The sequence below is a fragment of the Oncorhynchus gorbuscha genome, linkage group LG21 (assembly GCF_021184085.1).
Source record: "Oncorhynchus gorbuscha isolate QuinsamMale2020 ecotype Even-year linkage group LG21, OgorEven_v1.0, whole genome shotgun sequence".
Classification (NCBI taxonomy): domain Eukaryota; kingdom Metazoa; phylum Chordata; class Actinopteri; order Salmoniformes; family Salmonidae; genus Oncorhynchus; species Oncorhynchus gorbuscha.
In genome coordinates, this window is record NC_060193.1 from 43,241,941 (window position 1) to 43,268,938 (window position 26,998).

The window sequence follows — 26,998 nt, forward strand, 5'->3', positions numbered from 1 at the left end:
TCTCTCTCTCCTTCCAAAGATCTCCTCCACTCAGTCTCTCTCCCTCCAAAGACCTCATCCACTCTCTCTCTCTCCTTCCAAAGATCTCCTCCACTCTCTCAAACTCCTTCCAAAGATCTCCTCCACTCTCTCCATCTCCTTCCAAAGATATCCTCCTCCCCCTCCCTCCCCTTCCAAAGATGTCCTCCACTCTCTCCCTCTCCTTCCAAAGATCTCCTCCACTCTTTCCATCTCCTTCCAAAGATCTCCTCCACTCTCTCCATCTCCTTCCAACGATCTCTTCCACTCTCTCCCTCTCCTTCCAAAGATCTCCATCTCCTTCCAAAGATCTCATCCACTCCCTCCATCTGCTTCCAAAGATCTCCACTCTCTCCATCTCCTTCCAAAGATCTCCTCCACCCTCTCTCTCCCCTTCCAAAGATGTCCTCCACCCTCTCTCTCTCTCTTCCAAAGATCTCCTCCACTCTCTCTCTCTCCCCTTCCAAAGATGTCCTCCACCCTCTCTCTCCTTCCAAAGATCTCCTCCACCCTCTCTCTCTCTTCTTCCAAAGATCTCCACTTTCTCCATCTCATTCCAAAGATCTCCTCCACTCTCTCTCTCCTTCCAAAGATCTCCTCCACTCTCTCTCTCTCCCTCCAAAGATCTCCTCCACTCTCTCTCTCCCCTCCAAAGATCTCCTCCACTCTGTCTCTCTCCCTCCAAAGACTTCATCCACTCTCTCTCTCTCCTTCCAAAGATCTCCTCCACTCTCTCCATCTCCTTCCAAAGATCTCCTCCACTCTCTCGCTCTCCTTCCAAAGATCTCCTCCACTCTCTCCAACTCCTTCCAAAGATGTCCTCCACCCTCTCTCTCCTCCCAAAGATCTCCTCCACCCTCTCTCTCTCTTCTTCCAAAGATCTCCTCCACTCTCTCCATCTCATTCCAAAGATCTCCTCCACTCTCTCTCTCTCCATCTCATTCCAAAGATCTCCTCCACTCTCTCTCTCTCCTTCCAAAGATCTCCTCCACTCAGTCTCTCTCCCTCCAAAGACCTCATCCACTCTCTCTCCTTCCAAAGATCTCCTCCACTCTCTCTCTCTCCTTCCAAAGATCTCCTCCACTCAGTCTCTCTCCCTCCAAAGACCTCATCCACTCTCTCTCTCTCCTTCCAAAGATCTCCTCCACTCTCTCCAACTCCTTCCCACTCTCTCCATCTCCTTCCAGATCTCCTCCACTCTCTCCATCTCCTTCCAAAGATATCCTCCTCCCCCTCCCTCCCATTCCAAAGATGTCCTCCACTCTCTCCATCTCTTTCCAAAGATCTCCTCCACCCTCTCTCTCTCCATCCAAAGATCTCCTCCACCCTCTCTCCTTCCAAAGATCTCCATCTCCTTCCAAAGATCTAGTCCACTCTCTCTCTCTCCTTCTAAAGGTCTCCTCCACTCTCCCTCTCCTTCCAAAGATCTCCTCCACCCTCTCTCTCTCCTTCCAAAGATCTCCTCCACCTCTCTCCATCTCCTTCCAAAGATCTCCTCCACTATCTCAATCTCCTTCCAAAAATCTCCTCCACCCTCTCTCTCTCCTTCCAACGATTTCCTCCACTCTCTCCTTCCAAAGACCTCCTCCACTCTTTCCATCTCCTTCCAAAGATCTCCTCCACTCTTTCCATCTCCTTTCAAAGATCTCCTCCACTCTCTCCATCTCATCCAAAGATCTCCACTCTCTCTCTCCTCTCTCCTTCCAAAGATCTCCTCCACTATCTCCATCTCCTTCCAAAATCTCCTCCACTCTTTCCATCTCCTCCACCCTCTCTCTCTCCTTACAAATATTTCCTCCACCCTCTCTCTCTTCTTCCAAAGATCTCCTCCACTCTCTCTCTCTCCTTCCAAAGATCTCCTCCACTCAGTCTCTCTCCCTCCAAAGACCTTATCCTCTCACTCTCTCTCCATCTCCTTCCAAAGATCTCCTCCACTCTCTCAAACTCCTTCCAAAGATCTCCTCCACTTCTCTCCATCTCCTTCCAAAGATATCCTCCTCCCCCTCCCTCCCCTTCCAAAGATGTCCTCCACTCTCTCCCTCTCCTTCCAAAGATCTCCTCTCTTTCCATCTCCTTCCAAAGATCTCCTCCACTCTCTCCATCTCCTTCCAAAGATCTCTTCCACTCTCTCCCTCTCCTTCCAAAGATCTCCATCTCCTTCCAAAGATCTCATCCAAAGATCTCCCTCCATCTGCTCCATCCAAAGATCTCCACTCTCTCCATCTCCTTCCAAAGATCTCCTCCACCCTCTCTCCATCTCCTTCCAAAGATCTCCTCCACCCTCTCTCTCTCTCCTTCTCAAAGATGTCCTCTACCCTCTCTCTCCTTCCAAAGATCTCCTCCACCCTCTCTCTCTCTTCTTCCAAAGATCTCCACTTTCTCCATCTCATTCCAAAGATCTCCTCCACTCTCTCTCTCCTTCCAAAGATCTCCTCCACTCTCTCCAACTCCTTCCAAAGATGTCCTCCACTCTCTCCATCTCCTTCCAAAGATCTCCTCCACTCTCTCCATATCCTTCCAAAGATCTTCTCCTCCACCCTCTCTCTCTCCTTCCAAAGATCTCCTCCACTCTCTCCATCTCCTTCCAAAGATCTCCTCCACTCTCTCCATCTGCATCCAAAGATCTCCACTCTCTCTCTCCTTCTAAAGATCTCCTCCACTCTTTCCATCTCCTCCACCCTCTCCCTCTCCTTACAAATTTCCTCCACCCTCTCTCTCTTCTTCCAAAGATCTCATCCTCTCTCCCTCTCTCTCTCCTTCCAAAGATCTCCTCCACTCTCTCCATCTCCTTCCAAATATCTCCTCCACCCTCCTCCAAAGATCTCCTCTCCTTCCAAATATCTCCTCCACCCTCTCTCCATCTCCTTCAAATCTCTCCACCCTCTCTCCATCTCCTTCCAAATATCTCCTCCACCATCTCTCCCTTCCAAAGATCTCCTCCACCCTCTCTCCATCTCCTTCCAAAGATCTCCTCCACCCTCTCTCCATCTCCTTCCAAAGATCTCCTCCACCCTCTCTCCATCTCCTTCCAAATATCTCCTCCACCCTCTCTCCATCTCCTTCCAAATATCTCCCCCACCCTCTCTCCCCTTCCAAATATCTCCTCCACCCTCTCACCCCTTCCAAATATCTCCTCCACCCTCTTCTCTCCTCCATCTCCTCCTCCAAAGATCTCCTCCACCCTCTCTCCATCTCCTTCCAAAGATCTCCTCCACCCTCTCTCCATCTCCTTCCAAAGATCTCCTCCACCCTCTCTCCATCTCCTTCCAAATATCTCCCCACCCTCTCTCCCCTTCCAAATATCTCCCCCCCTCTCTCCCCTTCCAAATATCTCCTCTCTCCCCTTCCAAATATCTCCTCCACCCTCTCTCCATCCCTTCCAAATATCTCCTCCACCCTCTCTCCATCTCCTTCCAAAGATCTCCTCCACCCTCTCTCCATCTCCTTCCAAAGATCTCCTCCACCCTCTCTCCATCTCCTTCCAAATATCTCCTCCACCCTCTCTCCATCTCCTTCCAAATATCTCCTCCACCCTCTCTCTCCTTCCAAAGATCTCCTCCACCCTCTCTCTCTCTTCTTCCAAAGATCTCCACTTTCTCCATCTCATTCCAAAGATCTCCTCCACTCTCTCTCTCCTTCCAAAGATCTCCTCCACTCTCTCTCTCTCCCTCCAAAGATCTCCTCCACTCTCTCTCTCTCCCTCCAAAGATCTCCTCCACTCTGTCTCTCTCCCTCCAAAGACCTCATCCACTCTCTCTCTCTCCTTCCAAAGATCTCCTCCACTCTCTCCATCTCCTTCCAAAGATCTCCTCCACTCTCTCGCTCTCCTTCCAAAGATCTCCTCCACTCTCTCCAACTCCTTCCAAAGATGTCCTCCACCCTCTCTCTCCTCCCAAAGATCTCCTCCACCCTCTCTCTCTCTTCTTCCAAAGATCTCCTCCACTCTCTCCATCTCATTCCAAAGATCTCCTCCACTCTCTCTCTCTCCATCTCATTCCAAAGATCTCCTCCACTCTCTCTCTCTCCTTCCAAAGATCTCCTCCACTCAGTCTCTCTCCCTCCAAAGACCTCATCCACTCTCTCTCCTTCCAAAGATCTCCTCCACTCTCTCTCTCTCCTTCCAAAGATCTCCTCCACTCAGTCTCTCTCCCTCCAAAGACCTCATCCACTCTCTCTCTCTCCTTCCAAAGATCTCATCCACTCTCTCCAACTCCTTCCAAAGATGTCCTCCACTCTCCCCATCTCCTTCCAAAGATCTCCTCCACTCTCTCTATATCCTTCCAAAGATCTTCTCCTCCACCCTCTCTCTCTCCTTCCAAAGATCTCCTCCACTCTCTCCATCTCCTTCCAAAGATCTCCTCCACTCTCTCCATCTGCATCCAAAGATCTCCACTCTCTCTCTCCTTCTAAAGATCTCCTCCACTCTTTCCATCTCCTCCACCCTCTCCCTCTCCTTACAAATTTCCTCCACCCTCTCTCTCTTCTTCCAAAGATCTCATCCTCTCTCCCTCTCTCTCTCCTTCCAAAGATCTCCTCCACTCTCTCCATCTCCTTCCAAATATCTCCTCCACCCTCTCTCCATCTCCTTCCAAATATCTCCTCCACCCTCTCTCCATCTCCTTCAAAATATCTCCTCCACCCTCTCTCCATCTCCTTCCAAATATCTCCTCCGCCATCTCTCCCCTTCCAAAGATCTCCTCCACCCTCTCTCCATCTCCTTCCAAAGATCTCCTCCACCCTCTCTCCATCTCCTTCCAAAGATCTCCTCCACCCTCTCTCCATCTCCTTCCAAATATCTCCTCCACCCTCTCTCCATCTCCTTCCAAATATCTCCCCCACCCTCTCTCCCCTTCCAAATATCTCCTCCACCCTCTCTCCATCTCCTTCCAAATATCTCCTCCACCCTCTCTCCATCTCCTTCCAAAGATCTCCTCCACCCTCTCTCCATCTCCTTCCAAAGATCTCCTCCACCCTCTCTCCATCTCCTTCCAAATATCTCCTCCACCCTCTCTCCATCTCCTTCCAAAGATCTCCTCCACCCTCTCTCCATCTCCTTCCAAATATCTCCTCCACCCTCTCTCCATCTCCTTCCAAATATCTCCCCCACCCTCTCTCCCTCCTTCCAAATATCTCCTCCACCCTCTCTCCCCTTCCAAATATCTCCTCCACCCTCTCTCCATCTCCTTCCAAAGATCTCCTCCACCCTCTCTCCATCTCCTTCCAAAGATCTCCTCCACCCTCTCTCCATCTCCTTCCAAATATCTCCTCCACCCTCTCTCCATCTCCTTCCAAATATCTCCTCCACCCTCTCTCCATCTCCTTCCAAATATCTCCTCCACCCTCTCTCCATCTCCTTCCAAATATCTCCTCCACCCTCTCTCCCCTTCCTTCCAAATATCTCCTCCACCCTCTCTCCCCTTCCAAAGATCTCCTCCACCCTCTCTCCCCTTCCAAAGATCTCCTCCACCATCTCTCCCCTTCCAAAGATCTCCTCCACCCTCTCTCCATCTCCTTCCAAAGACCTCCTCCACCCTCTCCATCTCCTTCCAAAGATCTCCTCCACTCTCTCTCTCTCCCTCCAAAGATCTCATCCACTCTCTCTCTCTCCTTCCAAAGATCTCATCCACCCTCTCTCTCTCCTTCCAAAGATCTCCTCCACCCTCTCTCTCCTTCCAAACATCTCAATCTCCTTCCAAAGATCACGTCCACTCTCTCCATCTCCTTCCAAAGATCACGTCCACTCTCTCCATCTCCTTCCAAAGATCACGTCCACTCTCTCCATCTCCTTCCAAAGATCTCCTCCACTCTCTCCATCTCCTTCCAAAGATCTCCTCCACTCTCTCTCTCCTTCCAAAGATCTCCTCCACCCTCTCTCCATCTCCTTCCAAAGATCTCCTCCACCCTCTCTCCATCTCCTTCCAAAGATCTCCTCCACCCTCTCTCCATCTCCTTCCAAAGATCTCCTCCACCCTCTCTCCATCTCCTTCCAAAGATCTCCTCCACCCTCTCTCCATCTCCTTCCAAAGATCTCCTCCACCCTCTCTCCATCTCCTTCCAAAGATCTCCTCCACCCTCTCTCTCTCTCTCTCTCTCTCTCTTTTTCCAAAGATCTCCTCCACCCTCTCTCTCTCCTTCCAAAGATCTCCCCCACCCTCTCCATCTCCTTCCAAAGCTCTCTGATAACTCTCTCTTTTCAAGGTTGACGCTTGCTGGTTTGATTTCCGGATTTCCACAGTTTCTTCTGACAGCCTCTTTTCAGACTATTTAGGACAGGTATAGCCTGGCCCCAGATCTGTCTGTGTGCACCACCATATGAGTTTGCTCTACAGCACAAACAGACCAGTTGTGTGGATTGAGAACAGGCAGTTTGGTTGCAGCTTCAGAGGATTGTTGGGCTGTACAGTACAAACAGACCGGGGACGAGTTGCGTGGCTAGAAAACAGGTTGGAGGTGCTTCAGAAGTGAACCTTGAGCAGTAGCATTGTGTCAAGATCAGTGGCAGGCCTGGGCATGACATGAACGGAGTTCCTGGCTAGCATATGGCCCTGCTGAGGCACTCAGCAATACACACAGAAATCACTATGACTAATGATGAAGTGCTGAGAGATCCTGACCCTCGCCTTGACACGGTGTAAAATCATAAACCATCCATTCACTGGGAAGCATAGTGAAGTCACAGGGGGTGTCGCACTCCCAACAAACACAGTGTGTGTGTGTGTGTGTGTGTGTGTGTGTGTGTGTGTGTGTGTGTGTGTGTGTGTGTGTGTGTGTGTGTGTGTGTGTGTGTGTGTGTGTGTGTGTGTGTGTGTGTGTATTAGAACATTCTGCGGTGTTCAGCTGACTGCTATTATGAGCAAACTGCTCCGACTTCAACTTTAGGACTTTTGTTTTTACTACTTATTGTTGATTGTTGTGTTTTTTGTGTGACTGTGTACATGCTGTTGATTGTTGTGTTTTTTGTGTTACTGTGTACATGCTGTTGATTGTTGTGTTTTTTGTGTGTCTGTGTACATGCTGTTGATTGCTGTGTTTTTGTGTCTGTGTGTACATGCTGTTGATTGCTGTGTTTTTGTGTCTGTGTGTACATGCTGTTGATTGCTGTGTTTTTGTGTCTGTGTGTACATGCTGTTGATTGTTGTGTTTTTCCCGTGACTGTGTGTACATGCTGTTGATTGTTGTGTTTTTTCCTCGTGACTGTGTGTACATGCTGTTGATTGTTGTGTTTTTTCCCATGACTGTGTGTACATGCTGTTGATTGTTGTGTTTTTTCCCCGTGACTGTGTGTACATGCTGTTGATTGTTGTGGGTTTTTTCCCGTGACTGTGTGTACATGCTGTTGATTGTTGTGGGTTTTTTCGTGACTGTGTGTACATGCTGTTGATTGTTGTGGTTTTTTTCCGTGACTGTGTGTACATGCTGTTGATTGTTGTGTTTTTTGTCCGTGACTGTGTGTACATGCTGTTGATTGTTGTGTTTTTTTCCGTGACTGTGTGTACATGCTGTTGATTGTTGTGTTTTTTTTTCGTGACTGTGTGTACATGCTGTTGACTTTTATTTCTTAATTTTTTATTTTATTTCACCTTTATTTAACCAGGTAGGCTAGTTGAGAACAGGTTCTCATTTGCAACTGCGACCTGGCCAAGATAAAGCATAGCAGTGTGAACAGACAACACAGAGTTACACATGGAGTAAACAATTAACAAGTCAATAACACAGAGAAAAAAAGGGGAGTCTATATACAATGTGTGCAAAAGGCATGAGGAGGTGGGCGAATAATTACAATATTGCAGATTAACACTGGAGTGATAAATGATCAGATGATCATGTACAGGTAGAGATATTGGTGTGCAAAAGAGCAGAAAAGTAAATAAATAAAAACTGTGGGGATGAGGTAGGTGAAAATGTGTGTGCTATTTACCAATAGATTATGTACAGCTGCAGCGATCAGTTAGCTGCTCAGCTAGCTGATGTTTGAAGTTGGTGAGGGAGATAAAAGTCTCCAACTTCAGCGATTTTTGCAATTCGTTCCAGTCACAGGCAGCAGAGTACTGGAATGAAAGGCGGCCGAATGAGGTGTTGGCTTTAGGGATGATCAATGAGATACACCTGCTGGAGCGCGTGCTACGGATGGGTGTTGCCATCGTGACCAGTGAGCTGAGATAAGGCGGAGCTTTGCCTAGCATGGCCTTGTAGATGACCTGAAGCCAGTGGGTCTGGCGACGAATATGTAGCGAGGGCCAGCCGACTAGAGCATACAAGTCGCAGTGGTGGGTAGTATAAGGTGCTTTAGTGACAAAACGGATGGCACTGTGATAAACTGCATCCAGTTTGCTGAGTAGAGTGTTGGAAGCAATTTTGTAGATGACATCGCCGAAGTCGAGGATCGGTAGGATAGTCAGTTTTACTAGGGTAAGCTTGGCAGCGTGAGTGAAGGAGGCTTTGTTGCGGAATAGAAAGCCGATTCTTGATTTGATTTTCGATTGGAGATGTTTGATATGGGTCTGGAAGGAGAGTTTGCAGTCTAGCCAGACACCTAGGTACTAATAGGTGTCCACATATTCAAGGTCGGAACCATCCAGTGTGGTGATGCTAGTCGGGCATGCGGGTGCAGGCAGCGATCGGTTGAAAAGCATGCATTTGGTTTTACTAGCGTTTAAGAGCAGTTGGAGGCCACGGAAGGAGTGTTGTATGGCATTGAAGCTCGATTGGAGGTTAGATAGCACAATGTCCAATGACGGGCCGAAAGTGTATACAATGGTGTCGTCTGCGTAGAGGTGGATCAGGGAATCGCCCGCAGCAAGAGCAACATCATTGATATATACAGAGAAAAGAGTCGGCCCGAGAATTGAACCCTGTGGCACCCCCATAGAGACTGCCAGAGGACCGGACAACATGCCCTCTGACAAACCAACTTCCCATCGGGGATTAATAAAGTCTTTCTTCGATCTCATCTTATCAGGAACCAAGGCTTTTTTTTAATGAACAATCCTGTCGCTCTTAGTAATGACTTGGTAACTATGCCCTCCGAGTCCTACAGCGAAGCACGTGTGGTTCCTCTCTCTAGGGCAGGATTCTTCAACTCTGGTGTGTGTGTCCCCGTGTGTATTGTATATATGTGTGTGTATATATGTGTGTGTGTGTGTGTGTGTGTGTGTGTGTGTGTGTGTGTGTGTGTGTGTGTGTGTGTGTGTGTGTGTGTGTGTGTGTGTGTGTGTGTGTGTGTGTGTGTGTCTCTCACCTTGGTCTCCCTGAGGAGGAACTGCAGGTCCCGGCCGCTCAGGATGCCGTAGTTTCTCACGTAGCTGGGCAAGTGCACAGTGCTGGTACCGTGCACGGTGGCGTGCACCTCCGTGTAGGTGTGGATGATGTCTAGGTAGGTCTTCTTGTCCTGAAGCACACAGGAAGAAAACCACCAGTCAGTGAGACCCTACCACTGTAGATACTGTAGTCCACACTGTGTATTGTACACAGTACATAACCTGGCCTCATTATAGATCTCTATGTTGAGATTCTCAAAACAGGGTTAAAGGACACAATGTAGTACATTATTATTGTGTCCGGGACCTCTGCCTCTAATCTGCAGTGTACTCTTTTAAACGTTGATGACACATAGACAACATGAAAACAATATCTGGTAGCACTTAAAATGCCGACAGGTGATGCATTACGATGAGGTTATAATGCATTGTAAGACTCGCATGGTCCCTTATAATGTCTTATTACCGTCTCCTTAAAATGATTCGGATTAAATAACAGCCATAACTGAATATAAAAGACATCGCAAAAGGTTCAGGTACAGGCTTATAATAATTAAAGAGTCCTCCCTCAAACTGGAAATCACAGGAAATGATGTCCGGCAAGGAGCTCATTGCTGATAAGAGATGGCTCCTCGCTGGAGTGCGGCGACTCAAAAACACTTTCGAGCAAAACAAACGGAGAGAGTGTACTGTTGGATCAACATGATCTCTCTCGCAAACAAAGGAAGATGCACAGAGAGCTCTCGTCCCAAATGGCACCCTATTCCCTATAAAGTGCACTCCTTTTGACTAGGGCGCTTAGGGCTCTGGTCAAAAGTAGCGCACCATGCCTTAGAGGAAAAAAGGGGACGCAGATATACGTTTCAGGGAGAATGATGGAAACTAGTATCCACTGAGAGATGAAAGATCACTTCATTCTCATGATCAAAACTGTAATCATGGACATTCTTTGGGTTGGCGGCAATATATAGTAAAAAAACAACAACAAAATACAATGTCAAATAAGAGATTTGTTCATTCGGTTTGAGAAAGCTTGATTATAACGGTAGGCTTAATGTTTGCAACAATTTCCTGAGCGGTCACACCTAAACGTTTGAATGGAGAACATTCCGAAACTAGTCCTAAGGTACATTTTCCCCTGCTCATAGAAAGAAAAAAATGCAGTCGTGAAGGATAGGACACAGGCGACAGCAGACAGCGGGAGGGGATAACCAGTTTGATCAAGCATCCTCCCCGGCCGAACCCCTAATGGCAGGCTTGCGGGCAGCGGCGCCGATTAAACTGAAACTAGGAGGAAGTGACAGGAACAGCAGCTTTCCTCTCGCCCACGTACGTACATCCTTCCAAGCTGCCACCAGGTGTGCTCGGGTAGTGGCAAACTACGCTGGCACCACTCATTATCAAGCCATTGCTGCCTGGGGAAAGCTTTGAATGCAGGAGCATTCGATAGTGTGCGGTGGGATCCGTCTTTTTAAGAGGACGGGTTCGCAGCACGTCCAGGCCACGGAAGTTAAAGAATGCACATTCTCTATGACCTGGCTAGAGCAACAACAATCTCTTCACTTTAAAAAGTAACAATCGTGATTACAAACCAACATTCAAACAGTCACACCTCTCCCCGTGGCTGTGACTCCTATACAAATCAACCTGCCACCAAGGCAGCCGTTTCTGCCTCAAAGCTAATTATTTCTAAGCAAAGCAGGCTGGTACAGAGTAGAGACCTTCTCAGATCCCGAAATTGAATACGCAAATTTCAAGCCCGACAGGATCCGGTCATTAAAAAAAAATCTGTTTCGGATCATAGTGGACCAGAACCACCAAAACATATCAGAGTTGAGAGAGAATTCGATCCAAATTTGGTCTGGTCTGTATCCGACCCACGTGGATTCGAAACATATATATATATATATATTTTTTTTTAAATACAATTGCAAAAAATAGCCTACTAAATAGGCAAGCCCACATTTAAAAACAAATGTTTATCGCTCAGGTCTTAAGAATATGGGTAACCCCTTTCTCCTTCGTATCCACAAATGTGCATAAATGAGGCCCATACAGACGATATGCCTGCTGGTTGTACCTCCCTGTACTCGCTTTCATTCAGTTTCTTGTTCACATCAGCAAAAAACTCACTTTATATAGCCTATGGGGCAGGAGGTAGCCTAATGGTTAGACCGTTGGGCCAGTAACCGAAGGGTTGTGTGATTAAGGCAGCCCCCTCGCACCGCTCTGATTCAGAGGTGTTGGGTTAAATGCAGAAGACACATTTCAGTTGAAGGCATTCAACCCTTTCCCTATAGGCTATCACTCCTTTCTGCTGAGTCTTCCTCTTCCTCTCCCACAACAGTAGCCTATTTAACCCAGAGTGGCTCGTTGTCATGAAGCGAAAATGCGGGTTTGACAATGATATTTTGACATATTTGGTTTGATGAAAGGGAACCCACTGAGAATCATTTAAGATAATCAAATGTATGACATTTGCATTTGTTGTTTAGGAACTGGTCAGTATTTCACATGTTTTTTTTTACACAGTGATCTGAGGTTTAACTACAACATTCTGGATCCCGGGTGGGATCAAGGGTAATCGGGTTCGTGTAGATCCATGAAGGCCTCTAGCACAGAGGAGTAGCTATGTCTCCAGGGCACACAGCATCCTTTGACCTTCTAAGTCCAATAAAAATCAATATTCCAAACAACATTCTAACTACCATGCAAATCGATATCTTAGACAACATTCCCGAAAAAAGTCTAACTTCTATGAAAATCCATATTCTAAACATTCCAAATACAAATCAACCTGCCTGCAAGCTAATTCTTTCTAATCAAAGCTGGCTGACACAGTATGTCTCCGGTGCACACAGAATCCTTTGTCAGCTTTAGGAACAGGAAGGAGAACAGTGGAGTGACTCCGGTACATCAGGCTCTCCTTTGAGTGTGTCTTACACAGGCCAGTCGCCCCGGGCCCCGAGGGATGCCCTATCAGATGCCTCCTGGCAGCCTGTTGTAACAGGAGCCTTAGAGGGGACCGAGTCCCAAATGGTAGCCCTATTCCCTATATAGTGCACTGCTTTTGACCAGAGCCCAATAGGCCCTGGTCAACAGTAGTGCACTATAAAAAGGTTGCCATTTGGGACACAACCTTAGAGAGATCAGAGAGCCAGGCAGGGGTGGAGGTAGTGTGGAGGTGGCCACTTGTAATGAGATGGTGAAATGTTTACTCTCTAATATGTGTGTCCCAGAGAGCTGGGGCCTGAACAGGTATGTGGGTGGGGGGTTACAGGAAGGTTACGGAGGAAGAGCGGAGAGAAGGAGTGGATTGTGTACACACACACACACACACACACACATATATACACACACTAAACCACGATTTGGCCCTGAGAATGGTAAAAGTATGCAAATGGTGATGACGATATATGATTACAACAGTGAACGCCACAAGGTTACTGCAGTGCAGACTGATTGTTCATTGTCAGTGCCATGCCTATGAGGGTAAAGTGAGGGAGGTTTAGGCCAGTAGTATGGCTAGAGGCTAGGGCTCTGATGTTTGAGTCTAGCCTAAGCTGTCACAGAGTGAGGGTACAGTAACATTCCCCACCACTCCAGACTGCAGCCCTGACTGTCACATCAGACAGTCACAGAGCTGTTCCCCTGCGGCCTGAAGCTCAGTCTGGCTCCAACGGGGAGGGACAGTGACAGAAACCCACGTTAACACTGATGGCACCTGACAGGGGCTGCAGTGTGTGTGTGTGTGTGTGTGTGTGTGTGTGTGTGTGTGTGTGTGTGTGTGTGTGTGTGTGTGTGTGTGTGTGTGTGTGTGTGTGTGTGTGTGTGTGTGTGTGTGTGTGTGTGTGTGTGTGTGTGTGTGTGTGTGTGTGTGTGTGTGTGTGTGTGTGACCTGGTTTCAAATACTATTTTGGGTATTTCAATTATTTTCAAAGACATTTCGAAGTAAGTATTTGGATATTTTTGCATTTGAAGTAAGTCATATAGGAATGTATTTTGGAAATACACTTTGAAAGGATTGGTATGTATTTGTCTGTGCATTTTTAAATACAAATATCTAAATACTCCATGGATTTGAACAAGTATTTCAAAATAGTTTTAAATAGTAGGCTATTTATAGGAAATCCTAAAAAAATACTTTCAAATACTTTTGCACACATTTGAAAAATAGTCAAATACACAGAAAATAAGTATTTCAAATACACATGTATTTGAACCAGGGGCGGAAATTTCATTAGGGACAAGGGAGTCATGTCCACAATTGGTTCCTACCATTCCGATTGGAACCAGATTTGAATCCAGGACGTCTGTGGGGGGGGGGGGGGGGGGCACTCATACCTTCTGTGCTGTTTTTTTTGAGAACTCCGATTAGTTAAAACATGTAAAGTGTTGGTTGAGGATGGTCATCACAAAAAAAGGCATAAGCTATGTATACGTAAAGATATCATACAGGTAGGCCTATTCTCTCAAGACGGTTACAGTTTTTGATATGTTTTTTAATTCATTCATTTTAGGGTTAATTAATCTTCACTTTTGATTAACTATATTCTTCTGACAATGTGTGTGATAAATGTGTGTGCATGCTTTCTAGTTGGACTTTGATCTGTGGTCTTGGATGGATTCAGTTATCATTTTTTTGTCAATGATCTACACAAAATACTCTATACTGTCAAAGTGGAAGAAAAATGAAAAATAAAACACTACTATAACTTGATAAAATAAGTATTTACCCCCTTGAGTATAAGATAGATATGTTAGAAACACCTTTGGAGTCTCAACGTGTGGATTGTGCAATATTTGCCCATAATTTTTAAAATCAAAATTCTTCAAGCTCTGTTAAGTTGGTTGTCTTGACATAGATTTTCAAGCAGATTTAAGTCAAAACTGTAAATCGGCCACTCAGGATCATTCACTAGAAAAAGCTAGAAAAGCAAAGGAGGGGAGGAAATGGAAGGGAGATATCATAGGAGGAAAGGGATCTAGGAAAGAAAATGAGAAAAGGGATCTAAGAAAGGAGGAAATTAAGCTATAAATAGAGGAAAGGAGAGTCATCTGCTTAGACTGAGGCTGTCCTAATATGGACACTATAGCCACATTTGTGGATTGTATAACATAAAACCAGTGGAAAAGAGAGTCTGAAAATTCTGTAAACAACAAATACAAAATCCACAAGCAAATTTGTATGCGCAAATGCACATTCCAGAGTTGTAAATTGTCCTGCTGAAAGCAGACTGAACTAGGTTTTCCTCTAGGAGTTTTAGCCTGTGCTTATCTCCATTCCATTTATTTTTTATCCTGAAAAACTCTCCAGCCCTTAATCATTACAAGCATACCCATAACATGATGCAGCCACCACCAACTGTCAAGAGTGTGCAAAGCTGTCGTCCAGGCAAAGGGTGGCTACTTTGAAGAATCTAAAATCTATTTTGATTTAAACTTTTTTGGTTACTACATGATTCTATATATGTTATTTCATAGTTTTGATGTCTTTACTATTATTCTACAATGTAGAAAATAGTACAAATAAAGAAAAACACTTGAATGAGTAGGTGTCCCCAAACTTTTGACTGGTACTGTATATTTACCAAATGAAAGTCTAAACTCACTCAATAAAAAGTTCTTAAAGAACATTATTCCAGTTCAGTGTGAACGAGGACACGATGGTTTATTAGAAGTAACTCATACCTTCTGTGTTGTTCAGAGAAATCCTGTCAGCGTGTGTGTTTGTGAGAGTGTATGTATTGGTTTGTGTGAAAGTGTGTGTGTGCACGAGCGCACTTGTGTGCCTCCCACCTGTAAATGTAAACTGAGGGACATTGACCCGAGGGACCAAGATAAGACTACATGATGGATGTCAGGCTAACTTTGAAGAGGAAGCGGATTCATTGTCTTTCTTAGCCTTTATGGGGAGTAGTATTAGGGAAATAATCAAACCAGGACATTGGTTTGAGGACAGATGATCAAAATGAGAGAGGAGAGGTCTTTAATTACATTGTAAATCACCTGGAAAAGTATGTGTGTGTGTTGTGGGGTTGGGTTAAATGTGGTAAGACACATTTCAGTTGAATGCATTCGGTTGCACAACTGACTAGATATCCCTCTTTCCCTTTTTGTTGTTTCGTACTGTTTGACAAGACGCCCTAGCCTTATGCAGGGCTCACCAGCACATATTAGGATACTGGGGTAGATTATTCTGGCAGTGGAGAGAACCTACCAAGTGTGAATACAACCCATGTACTCTCACAGGGCCAATATGACCTTACGCTAAATCATTTGTAATGGGTTATGAGCTTCACAGAATCCAATTAAAATAGAACAGCAGAGACACAGGAGAGGAGCACTTCTTTGGTTTACAGTTAATCCATGAGGTGCTCTTTGATCATGGGATGAAATACTATAGAACAAAAAATAAGTTGATGCTGGATAGGAAACAATGTAAAATATTTGATTACTTCTGGGAGGTTTTTTTGCACACAGGCTTAATCGGCATTGTTCACTATCCAGCATCAACTTATTTTTGTTCCATAAAATAGAAAAGCATTTAGTGGTAGAGAATCACAGCCCTTGGAATCTCCAGATTTCGTATATCTGGGTACATTTGTAAGTCTGTTCCTGATTCATCATGTGTTTTTATATTTATTTAACCTTTATTTAACTAGGCAAGTCGGTTTAGAACAAATTCATACGAGTGGGTTTTTCTGTACAGCTGGGTGAATATGTGTGGGTTTGTTTGTAAAGCCTGTGTTATTTTGTAGGCGTGTGTGCGTGCTCACGCTAGTGTCTGCGCCCTAGTGTGTCTGTGTGCGCGTGAGTGGCTCAGTGAGAAAAATGTGTCGGTGTTACATTGATGAATCTTTGTGCACTGGAGGGACTGTGGGCACTGTCCGTAGGCCAGCATTAGCATTTCAAACACCAGTGTCCACCTCCTCTGATCTAAGGCCATCGGGACCGGTGTTTCTTTTTAATACATCTCTCCCTGACTCTCGGTCTCAAACGTTCTCTCTCCGCCAACATGTTCACACCCTCCCTCCATCTCTCCTTCTCTTCCTCCCTACCTCTCCATCTTTCTCTCGTCCTCTTTTTCTCACCCACCCTCTCGCTCTCTTAGTCTATATTCTCCTCTCACTTTCTATACTGAACAAAAACATAAACAAAACATGTAAAGTGTTGGTCCCATGCTTCATGAGCTGAAATAAAAGATCCCAGAAATGTTCTATACGCACAAAAAGCTTATTTCGCTCAAATTTTGTGCACAACATTGTTACCAGCCTGTTAATGAGCATTTCTCATTTGCCAATGTAATCCATCCACCTGACAGGTGTAGCATGGGGAGCATGCAATTAGCATGATGACTGCAGGAATGTCCACCAGAGCCATTGCCAGAAAATTGAATGTTAACCTCCAATGTAATTTTAGCGAATTTGGCAGTAAACCCATCCGGACTTAAAAAAAACGCCGACCACCTGTAACCACGCCAGCCCAGGTCCACCCAAAATCAGTCTTCTTCACCTGCGGGATAATCTGAGACCAGGCACCAGGACAACTGATGAAACTGGGGACTATTTCTGTCTGTAGAAAGCCATTTTGTGGGGGAAAAACTGGGTCTGGCTAGTGTGTGTGGGGCCTATGCCCTCCCAGGCCCACCTTCCCAGTCACGTGAAATCCATAGATTAGGGCCTAATTAATTATTTTCAATTTACATTTCCTTACGTATATTAACTGTAACTCAGTAAAATCGTGAAATTGTTGCATGTTGCGTTTATATTTTTGTTCCGTATATACGGTTTGCACTCTCTCGTGTATTCAATTACTCGCACAGCCTCAACCACCTAAGCTCACAACAACAAGACTCAAACAACTGCCGTTTCAGAGTGCGCAGAGCTGCAGCCAACAGATACCCTTCATTCTGTCCCGGTGAGTGCGCTCGGCTCGAGCCGGTTGCCATGGTAGCGGCTCCTTGAGAGGCCTGCTTTTTGGCTGCTCGATTATCACCTTCCCCTCTCCCACTTCAAACATGTCTGTTCGAGACGTAGGCGACCTGGTAGAGTCAACCAGTTTTCAATGCAGCTCTTGGGCGCTGTTGGTGGCGTTGTTTATGGCTATTAACCTGAGGGTTGCTGGTTCGCACCCCATGGCTGACCGGGACCATGTAAATGGAGTGAGCCAGCAGCCAAAGGCATCTATATCCCACGTGCTACCTACTGCCGTTGTGCACGTCAGGAGTAAGATATTTAACTGATAATGCCAGAGAAGCCGATGTTTGGAGGATATATTGGCACGAGTGATGTTAGGCCCAAGATAAAGTCGAGGGCCTCCAATATATTCCAAACAAATGAATTAAAAATGAAAAGCTGTCTTGAGTCTATAAGTATTCAACCCCTTTTTTACATCAAACCTCAATAAGTTCAGGAGTAAACATTTGCTTAACAAGTCACATAATAAGTTACATGGACTCACTGTGTGCAATAATAACGTTTACCATTATTTTTTAATGACGACCTCATCACTGTACCCCACACATACAGATAATTGTAAGGTCCCTCAGTCGAGCTGTGGATTTCAAACACAGATTCAACCACAAAGACAAGGGAGGTTTTTCCAATGCCTCACAAAGGGCACCTGTTGGTAGCTGACATTGAATATCCCTTTCAGCAAGGTGAAGTTATTAATCGCACTTTGGATGGTGTATCAATATACCCAGTCACTGCAAAGATACAGATGTCCTTCCTAACTCAGTTTTCGGAGAGAAAGGAAACCGCTCTGGGATTTCACAACGAGGCCAATGGTTTAATGGCTGTGGTAGGAGAAAACTGAGGATGGATCAACAACATTGTAGTTACTACACAATACTAACCAAACTGAGTGAAAAAAAGGTAGCCTGTACAGAATAAAATATTTAAAAACATGGATCCTGTTGGCAACAAGGCACTAAAGTAATACTGCAAAGAATGTGGCAAAGCAATTCACTTTTTGTCCTGAATAAAAAGTGTTATGTTTGGTGCAAATCCAATACAACACATTACTCAGTACCACTCTCTATATTTTCAAGCATAGTGGTGGCTACATCATGTTAGGGGCATGCTTGTAATTTTTAAGGACTGGGTGGGGAGTTTTTCAGGATAAAAAAAAGAAACGGAATGGACCTAAGCACAGGCAAAATCCTAAAGGAAAACTTGGATCGGTCTGCTTTCCAGCAGACACTGGGAGATGAATTCACCTTTCAGCAGGACCATTTCATTTTGTTTGACCTATTGACATTTCTTTGTATATATATATATATATATATATATTCATAAAAATGATCAAAGAAATAAAATGATCAAAGAAAGGGGAGATGTTTTTTTAATTTTTTTACAGTGGAGACCAAGTTGGGCTAATGAGACTGTGGTTGGGCTAATGCCTGGTTGGGCTAATGAGACAGTGGATTGCGCAGTGAGATGGAACAGTAAATAAGCATTTCAACATCATAGCCTTAGCTGGTGTTAACTTATGGAATAAACACCTGCTGGAATGCAGTTGGAACCAATTAGGATCTACGATTAGAACCACCCGCTGTATAATGTAGTACCCCACATCTCAAATGACACCTACGTTCATAGGGAAAAGTAGGTCTGAAGGTTGATGTTAAGGAAATTGCTCCTTGATAACTCAAATGCAGGATCTTACCAGCCTATCATGACTTTTTTATTAATTAACTTAAAAACAAAAACTATTGTGTAGCCTAAGTAATATATGATATTTTGATATTTCATTCTTAGGCATCACATTTACTAGTTAGTACGAGAGCAGCGATGCACACTGAGGCACTCCAGACAGCAACAATAGTGGATTATTCTCATTAGAGTTTGCTGGTGAAATGATCTGAAAGTTGTGTTAGAGTATGTAGGCCACGCAGTGACGGCCGACAGATGCTTCCTCTCTGCTGTGTCTAATTACATTTAATGCCACTCATAAAGCCGATAAATCTCTCCTATATGGATACAGCAATTACCGTCCATTCTGTGCCCGTTATAAATCAGACCTCCCCACACAATTCTGCACCACAAACGGCACCCTATTCCCTACATAGCGCACTACTTTGGACCAGGGTGCCATTTGGGACGCAAGTGGCTCCATTCACACACGTGCAGAGAGGGGAAGAGAGAGGCTAGCGGTACACTTCTGCATACTGATAAGAGACGGGGAATATTCCCCGTAGTGAGGAGCATTACATGTGGAAATCTAATGTCCGTCAGAGACAAAGCAATTGGAGGCAATGACGTTCGTTTGGTCCCTGAATGTTGTTAAAAGTCGCAAAGGCACTTTGTACTAGATGTCCTGTGTAGTGAGACCTCTGACCTCTCATATTTTGCACGGCCACCCCTCATCATGTTCAAGCCTTGTAGAGAGCAATAAATGCCACAATCGCAAGATATGAGGGAGTTGAAAGGCTTGTTCCTGGTTTCCTTGATGAAAAGAAAATAGCCGGCCAGGTCTCGTGACACCATCACAGCAGTACCTCACAAGGCAATGCAGACAGCCCCCGCAGATTCGGGGAGGGAAAGTGCGAGGGAGGCCTTTTCTCCTCACGTTCACTCATTACCAGGCTCTGAAATGGCTATTTAATTAAAACGGAGGTAATGAACACGACGGGGTGTCTGGTTAGCTGCTAATGTTTTTCAAGGAGAAGTGACGGGAGTTCGGCACTCTGCCCTTCAAGATAGACTAAATGGCCCACTGTGCTGTGCCGCATGCGGGTTGGCGAGAGCGTGTGGCAAGCCGCACTGCATTGTTAATATAGGGCTGTTGTATTAGAAAAATCAGTGTTGTGTGTGGATGCTGGTTCTGCAAGACATGGTAATTTCTTTGTGTGGTCACAGACCTGAGTTCAAATAGCATTTGTTGTTGATTGGCGCAATGGCACCAATCAAATAGTCCCAAAAGTGAAAACCCTGCACATCAAATCAAATGTATTTATATAGCCCTTCTTACATCAGCTGATATCTCAAAATGCTGTACAGAAACCCAGCCTAAAACCCCAAACAGCAAGCAATGCAGGTGTAGAAGCATGGTGGCTAGGAAAGACTCCCTAGAAAGGCCAGAACCTAGGAAGACACCTAGAGAGGAACCAGGCTATGAGGGGTGGCCAGTCCTCTTCTGGCTGTGCCGGGTGGAGATTATAAGAGAACATGGCCAAGATGTTCAAATGTTCAGCATGGTCAAATAATAATAATCACAGTAGTCGTCGAGGGTGCAGCAAGTCAGCAACTCCGGAGTAAATGTCAGTTGGCTTTTCATAGCCAATCATTAAGAGCATCTCCACCGCTCCTGCTGTCTCTAGAGAGTTGAAAACAGCAGGTCTGGGACAGGTAGCACGTCCGGTGAAACTGGAGCAGCAGCACGGCTGGGACAGGCAGCACGGCCAGCACGGCCGGCCTGGTGTACCACATCTGGTACACCAAGCTCAATCGAATACATTTGAACCCAGGTCTATATCCCCAGGAATATGTCCTTCATCCCTTAACCTGGATGACCAGGTTGGGTTGTGGGTGGCATGACTGGCATCTCGCCATCTGCCGACTTTGTGCTAGCTGATTGTGATAAAAAGCCGGGCGTTGTTCGCCACAGATCTGAGATTACCTCTGTTCTTTCGTTTGCAGAATCCGCTTCCACCCGAGTTACTCTGGTTGCATCCAAAATGGCACCCTATTCCCTTTATAGTGCACTACTTTTGGCCAGGGCCCATTTGGGATGCACTCCCTGTGTGTTAAGACCTCCGAAGGATGGCTGGCTTACAATGTTACAACCGGCTTCTTTACCAAGTTTGTCATCATCGCAGCCCTTGTCAAGTCTCACCAAGACATACAGACTAGGCAGTAATCCGAGAATGTGTAATGTGCCAATGAGCAAATCGCACACAAAATGCTTGTGGCTGGTGTAGTTACAATCTCTAAACCCTTTTAATTTTTTTTATCTCAGATGAAATAATCCCTGCGTCAATGCCTCTGCCCAACAGAGTCTGAGTAGGAATATATTCTAACTAATCAGAGTAGAGCTGAATTCTACTATTTATCAACATAATAATCAGAAACTCAGGAATATGGTTTATAAAAAGGAACACTACTTTCTAGTCTCCATGAAATCTCCCAAAAACTCTCAAAGTGTTCCAGTGACTTTCTTTCAAGAGTTAAGGAACTGGGTTACAATAGATTCCATACGCCGGTTCCCAAGAATATATGGCGTAGTGTGTCTGGTGCTTTCATCTTGAAAGGCATTCTGTGCAGATTAAGGCTCAGTGAACACTGTCACTTCAGTCACTACAGTCTCCTTAAAAGCGTCCACAGCGTTGTCCATTTCCCTGTGATCAAAGGGACGGGACTGTGAAGCCAATGGGGCCAGCTTCCTATTGAACTGAACTGAGTTGCACTGCCTTCTCATTTGGGCTCTATTCTAGTAGTGTTGATGTCTGGGAACTAGATCACGTGTCATTTTTTGTTCTAAACAAGAAGAGTCCCCAGTTGATGACATGGTATTGTCACAATACAACTGTCACTACCTCTACCACATTCAACTTCACCCTCAATGCCGATGTAGACAAAAGTGTATTTTTGTCCACGACAAAACGTTACCACGGCTCTCAAATAACTAAGAGCTAATCAGAGTTTGTACACAATGTAAATAACATTAGACTAAATGCTATGTAGCAAACACCTTTCCCCCAAAGCGGCTTACAATACAGTGAGTGCATACATACATTTGAAGTATGCGGGTGATCAGATTTCAACGTCAGACAACACCAAGACACATTAGGCACCCCCAAGAGTCAATGTTTCATTTGAACACGGTTCGCTGCCGGAGTTCAACGCAGAACCTTGGCCATGCCTGCCACACGGGATACACGAGCTAAAGCATCGTACCTTCCAGAAGTTGTCCACCTTGCCGTAGACCAGCGACTGGTTCTGCCGCTTGACTTCGTCAATGTGGCGGATGTCGCTGGCGTTCAGGTGCTGCTCCACCACAAAGCCCAGGAAGCTGTTGTCTGGCGTGTGGGCTGCAGGGGAAATAAACCACACAATACAACTGTCATTATACGGCTCAACTGGAATCACTATGATTATTGTATTGAAGCTAGTTAGTTCACATTCATTCACTTATATACAGAAAAAGGAAAACAAGCTACAAACACAAGCTGTCATTGTACAGTTAATGGGGAACACAACAATGATTATAGGTGGGTAAAGTTAGTTCATTAAAAGAGCAATTCAATTGCCAGCACTTTATCGCTATGAGATCTGCATAGGGCAACAACTATTTATCTCTACATTAGTTGATCGATTCATGCATATGCTGTACAGAAAACAAGTGAATAGCATGACAATAGGCCCTAATGATTAGGCCTTAATGATTAGGCTATTTGTTTTGTTAGCTCTCCTTATCTGTATCTACATCTGTCCCATCATAAAACAATACAATTATGTATTGAATAAAAGAGAAGAAAATGTCACTTGTTAAGTTAATGTGAAGTCATGACTTAACGTTCTATGATTAGGTCAGAAATGGAGAAACGGCACACATTTGGGAGAGTTTCGCCTCGGCACACTCTCTGTTTGGAAATGGAAACTCAGATTTGGAGATGAGGATTTACCCCTTTTTCTGACGAGGGGTGAATGACGGAGATTAGAAAATTAAGACCATGTAAGATTTGGATAGTCCAAATTATAAAGATGGGGACTTCCGTGACACCCCCCACCCCAAAAAAGCCAACAAAAATCTAATTGAAATAAAACTATGCTGGTTCCCAAAGCCCACATGGCATAGTGCACTTTTGACCAGTGCCCTGTATGCTGGACCTATGGGCCCTGGTCAAAAGTGGTGCACTATATAGGGGATGGGGTGCTATTTGGGACACAAATAACATCTCGTCCCGACTCTCTGGGTTTTGCCTGATGGACTTGGCCCCTCTGAAGTGTATCCCTTTTCCAGACTTACACAACATTCTCCGCTTCTGGAAAGTGGAGGGGAGGGTTTTAGGCTGGCATCCTGTTCCTTCTCCACCAGGCCTGTTAAGTTGTTGCTTGAAGCCGTTTGTGGAAGCGATTTAATATATGCTGCTCGAGGGAGCTCACTGCTATTTTAGAGCTATTGCAGAGCGCCAGTAAATCGTGTGGAGAGACGACGTGTTGGGAGATAAATTCAAGGCCCGCCACGCGGCGTGGTGATAATGGAGGCTGGCCTCATTCCGAGCAGACAGAGGAGGAGGAAAAGTGGGTGAGAGAGAGGGAGCTGCCGTCAGCCGCTATGGCCCAGGCGGGAAAGGGATGTGTTAGGACAACAGGCAGTTCAATCTTTCAACGCAGCACAGGGCTTTCCTCAAGAGGAGCGGGGATGGGATGTGCACTGCATGCTAAAAACAAGAATAATTGTACAAATAATTTTTCCTAATAATAATAGTGCTGGGGAGAAGGAGAGGGAGAAGGGAGGCCTCTGTCATCACTCAGTGTAAGTGGGCGTGACAGTCTGCAGAAAAGGTTTGCGGGCCCAGCTGGACTATGCCAAGATGCCAGGCCAGTCGACTTCAATCAGTCGGCCAAAACAAGACACACACCCGGGCTCGACTCGGCACTTCGTAGCAGGCAGGCAATCCATACATAATGTAATTTGGGTAATTTTGTGGAAGTCATTAAAAGCAATTGGAAAACGTCTCGCACTTAGACTGACTGGATAAGGTCAGAAACGCAGCAGAAACTCTGCTCCGGTTCCGTTGGCATGCATTGAAATGCGTGGCTTTCTTTTGCAAAATAACTATGAATTAACGGCCTTATTTTCAAATAATTTGATGACCCCCCGGATTCTACGGGATGCCACCAAAGTTTTATAAAAAAAAAAACTGGGGGGGGGGGGTTTCTACTAAGCTATATGGAATTGTTTTAAGAAGGTCATACCAAGGATAATTCTGCTATTTTATTTGGAATTTTAAGACTCGAAGTATAAAAAAAACATTGGAATTTGGCTTTACTGCCATTAACCCATACAAACGCATTGAATAACAGATTCACTAAATGGAACCACAGTTAGTCCCCCCCCCCCAAAAATCGAAAGGAAGTTTGTTCAGAAGTGTCTGTCCTATATCTGAGAGAGATAAGAAATACTTTTTTGGGGAACATGCATTTGATCGCATATTTATGCCACTAAACTATCCCCATATATACACACGGAACATAAAACGCAACATGCACCAATTTCAACGATTTCACTGATTTACAGTTCATATAAGGAAATCAGTCAATTGAAAAAATAATTAGGCCCTAATCTATGGATTTTACATGACTGGGAATACAGACTGTTGGTCACAGATACCTTTAAAAAAAAATATTAAAAGGAGATATAGATCAGAAAACCAGTGAGTATCTGGTGTGACCGCCATTTGCCTCATGCATCTCTTTCACATAGAGTTGATCAGGCTGTTGATTGTGGCCTGTGGAATGTTGTCCCACTCCTCTTCAAATGGTTATGCGAAGTTACTGGATATTGGTGGGAAACGAAACACGCTGTCGTACACATCGATCCTGAGCATCCCAAACATGCTCAATGGGTGACATGTCTGTTGAGACCATGGAAGAACAGACATTTTCTGTTTCCAGGAATTGTGTACAGATCCTTGTGACATGGGGCCGTGCATTATCATGTCGAAACATGAGGCAGATGAATGGCACGACAATGAGCCTCAGGATTTCGTCACGGTATCTTCTGTGCATTCATATTGCCATAGATGAAATGCAATAGTGTTTGCTGTCCGTAACTTACGCCTGCCCATACCATAACCCCACCGCCACCATGGGACTCTCTGTTCACAACGTTGACATCAGCAAACCGCTCGCCCTCACAACGCCATACACACTGTCTGCCATCTGCCCGGTACAGTTGAAACCAGGATTCATCCAGCATGCCCGCGGCATCGAAGGTGAGCATCTGCCCACTGAAGTTGGTTACGATCTCTCACTCTCTGCATGACATTCACATGCTGGCCAACCACAAGTGTCCCAGCTTCTAGTGCACAGTTAGATGCTGGTGAGGAGAGAAAGGGCTTTACCAAAGATAGTACAGTATGAGGTCTACAAATTCTGCGGCTTTACCTCACTGCGCAGTGGAAACACGAGTGCTGCTTGTGCTAACGAGAATGCCGTTTTGGTGCCAAAGGGCGCATTTTCAGTGAGATGGGAGTATTCTGGCTACAGGCAAACCGATGTCAACCACATGCAAGTGTTGTGCAAAAAGTGCCTCTTGTTGTCGCGACAAACATATTGAATCATTTGAAGAACAACCATCCCCTACTTTACGACGATTATATGGTAAATGGCACCCGGCATCAGCAAAGTCCCGCAGCCACCTACCTTAAAACAGGCATTGATTGCTGATGGGTTTTCTAGTGTAACGCCCTACGAAAAAACATCCGGCAGACACATATAAAATCAGAGGGCCATCACCTAGCCAAATAAATGGTTCCTATTTACACAGTCGACAAAGGCAGCAAAGACAAATGAAGCTGGATAGGAGATACAAAGACTCCATCTCGCACATGTATCACCCCAAGGTCGCCATCCGAACACTGTATAACAAAATGAAGGGAGAAGTTGAAACATGTTGCGCTGAATGACTGGACCAGACTCTAATGTTTTGGACACAGGCTGCACCTTGCAAATCGGTAGGCTGTGTGTTACGTAAGGGATAATCAAACGAGGCGATATACATTTTATGAAGAATAACGAACGACCTAGAAGGTGTGTTCCACTCTGCTAGTGCGTCGTGGAACTAACCTTCCACAGAGTTACATTATTTTCCAGAGAACGCACAGAGCCCCAAGTTAATTATCCCTTTTTATGCCACAGCTATAATTTAACACATATGCCAGTAGAAATGTGTTCAATTGCTGGTAGAAATGTGTTCAACATCCACTGAAATAGCTAGGTAGTTTACTATATACGGTGCATTCGGGAAAGTATTCAGACCCCTTGACTTTTTACAGCCTTTTTCTAAAACGGATTAAAATGACTTGTTAAAATGACTTTTGTTAAAAAAGTGTTTATCACCGGATATCCTCCATCGACAATTTACATATCTTAGACGTTTCACCAGAAACGGCTCCTTGGGTTGTATTATCCACAGGCGGTCAAGTGACACCTTAATTTGGGAGGACGGGCTCATAATAATGGCTGGGACAGAATTAATGGAATGGCATCGGACACAGTTTCCATGTGTTTGATGCCGTACTCCGTTCCAGCCATTATTATGAGCCGTCCTCCCCTCAGCAGCCTCCTGTGCTTGGAACATATGGAAATTGGCTCCAATTCATTAATATGATTAAAATACTACATGCCAATCCTCCAGCCATAGTTAAAAAAGATGATCATAGATAAATACAGCTTCATGTCATGTTATACGTAACCAAATCAGCCCTACTACCTTAAGACCCCGATGAAGACCTCCACCTCTACTTATGGAACCTCAATCATTTCATATTTTAAACATCTGGGAAGAAAAATACTGTATTTCCTTCCTTCGATTAAACCATTGCCAGAAACTTGAACAGAACGCTCAAATCAAAATCAACCTCAGTAGATGGAATAACATACCAGTTGTTTTAACTGGCAGAATGTCTAATTGTCAAAATGAATATATTGGCACGGCTGAATTTCTGGAGTTCAATGCTTCCTGTGGCTCCCCTTCTGGCAGGTGGGAAA

The 26,998-nt window shown here is 45.1% G+C and overlaps 1 protein-coding gene across 1 annotated transcript in view; it reads right to left on the reverse strand.

The window, feature by feature from the left end:
- Positions 1–26,998, reverse strand: part of LOC124008692 (alpha-1,6-mannosylglycoprotein 6-beta-N-acetylglucosaminyltransferase A-like) — a 140,563-nt gene that overhangs the window by 30,967 nt on the left and 82,598 nt on the right. Inside the window, exons 11-12 of the mRNA XM_046320197.1 lie at positions 22,178–22,311; positions 9,257–9,406 (exon numbers count right to left, since the gene is read on the reverse strand). Of these exons, the coding sequence (XP_046176153.1) occupies positions 9,257–9,406; positions 22,178–22,311 (284 nt within the window). The remainder of the gene's footprint in view (positions 1–9,256; positions 9,407–22,177; positions 22,312–26,998) is intronic.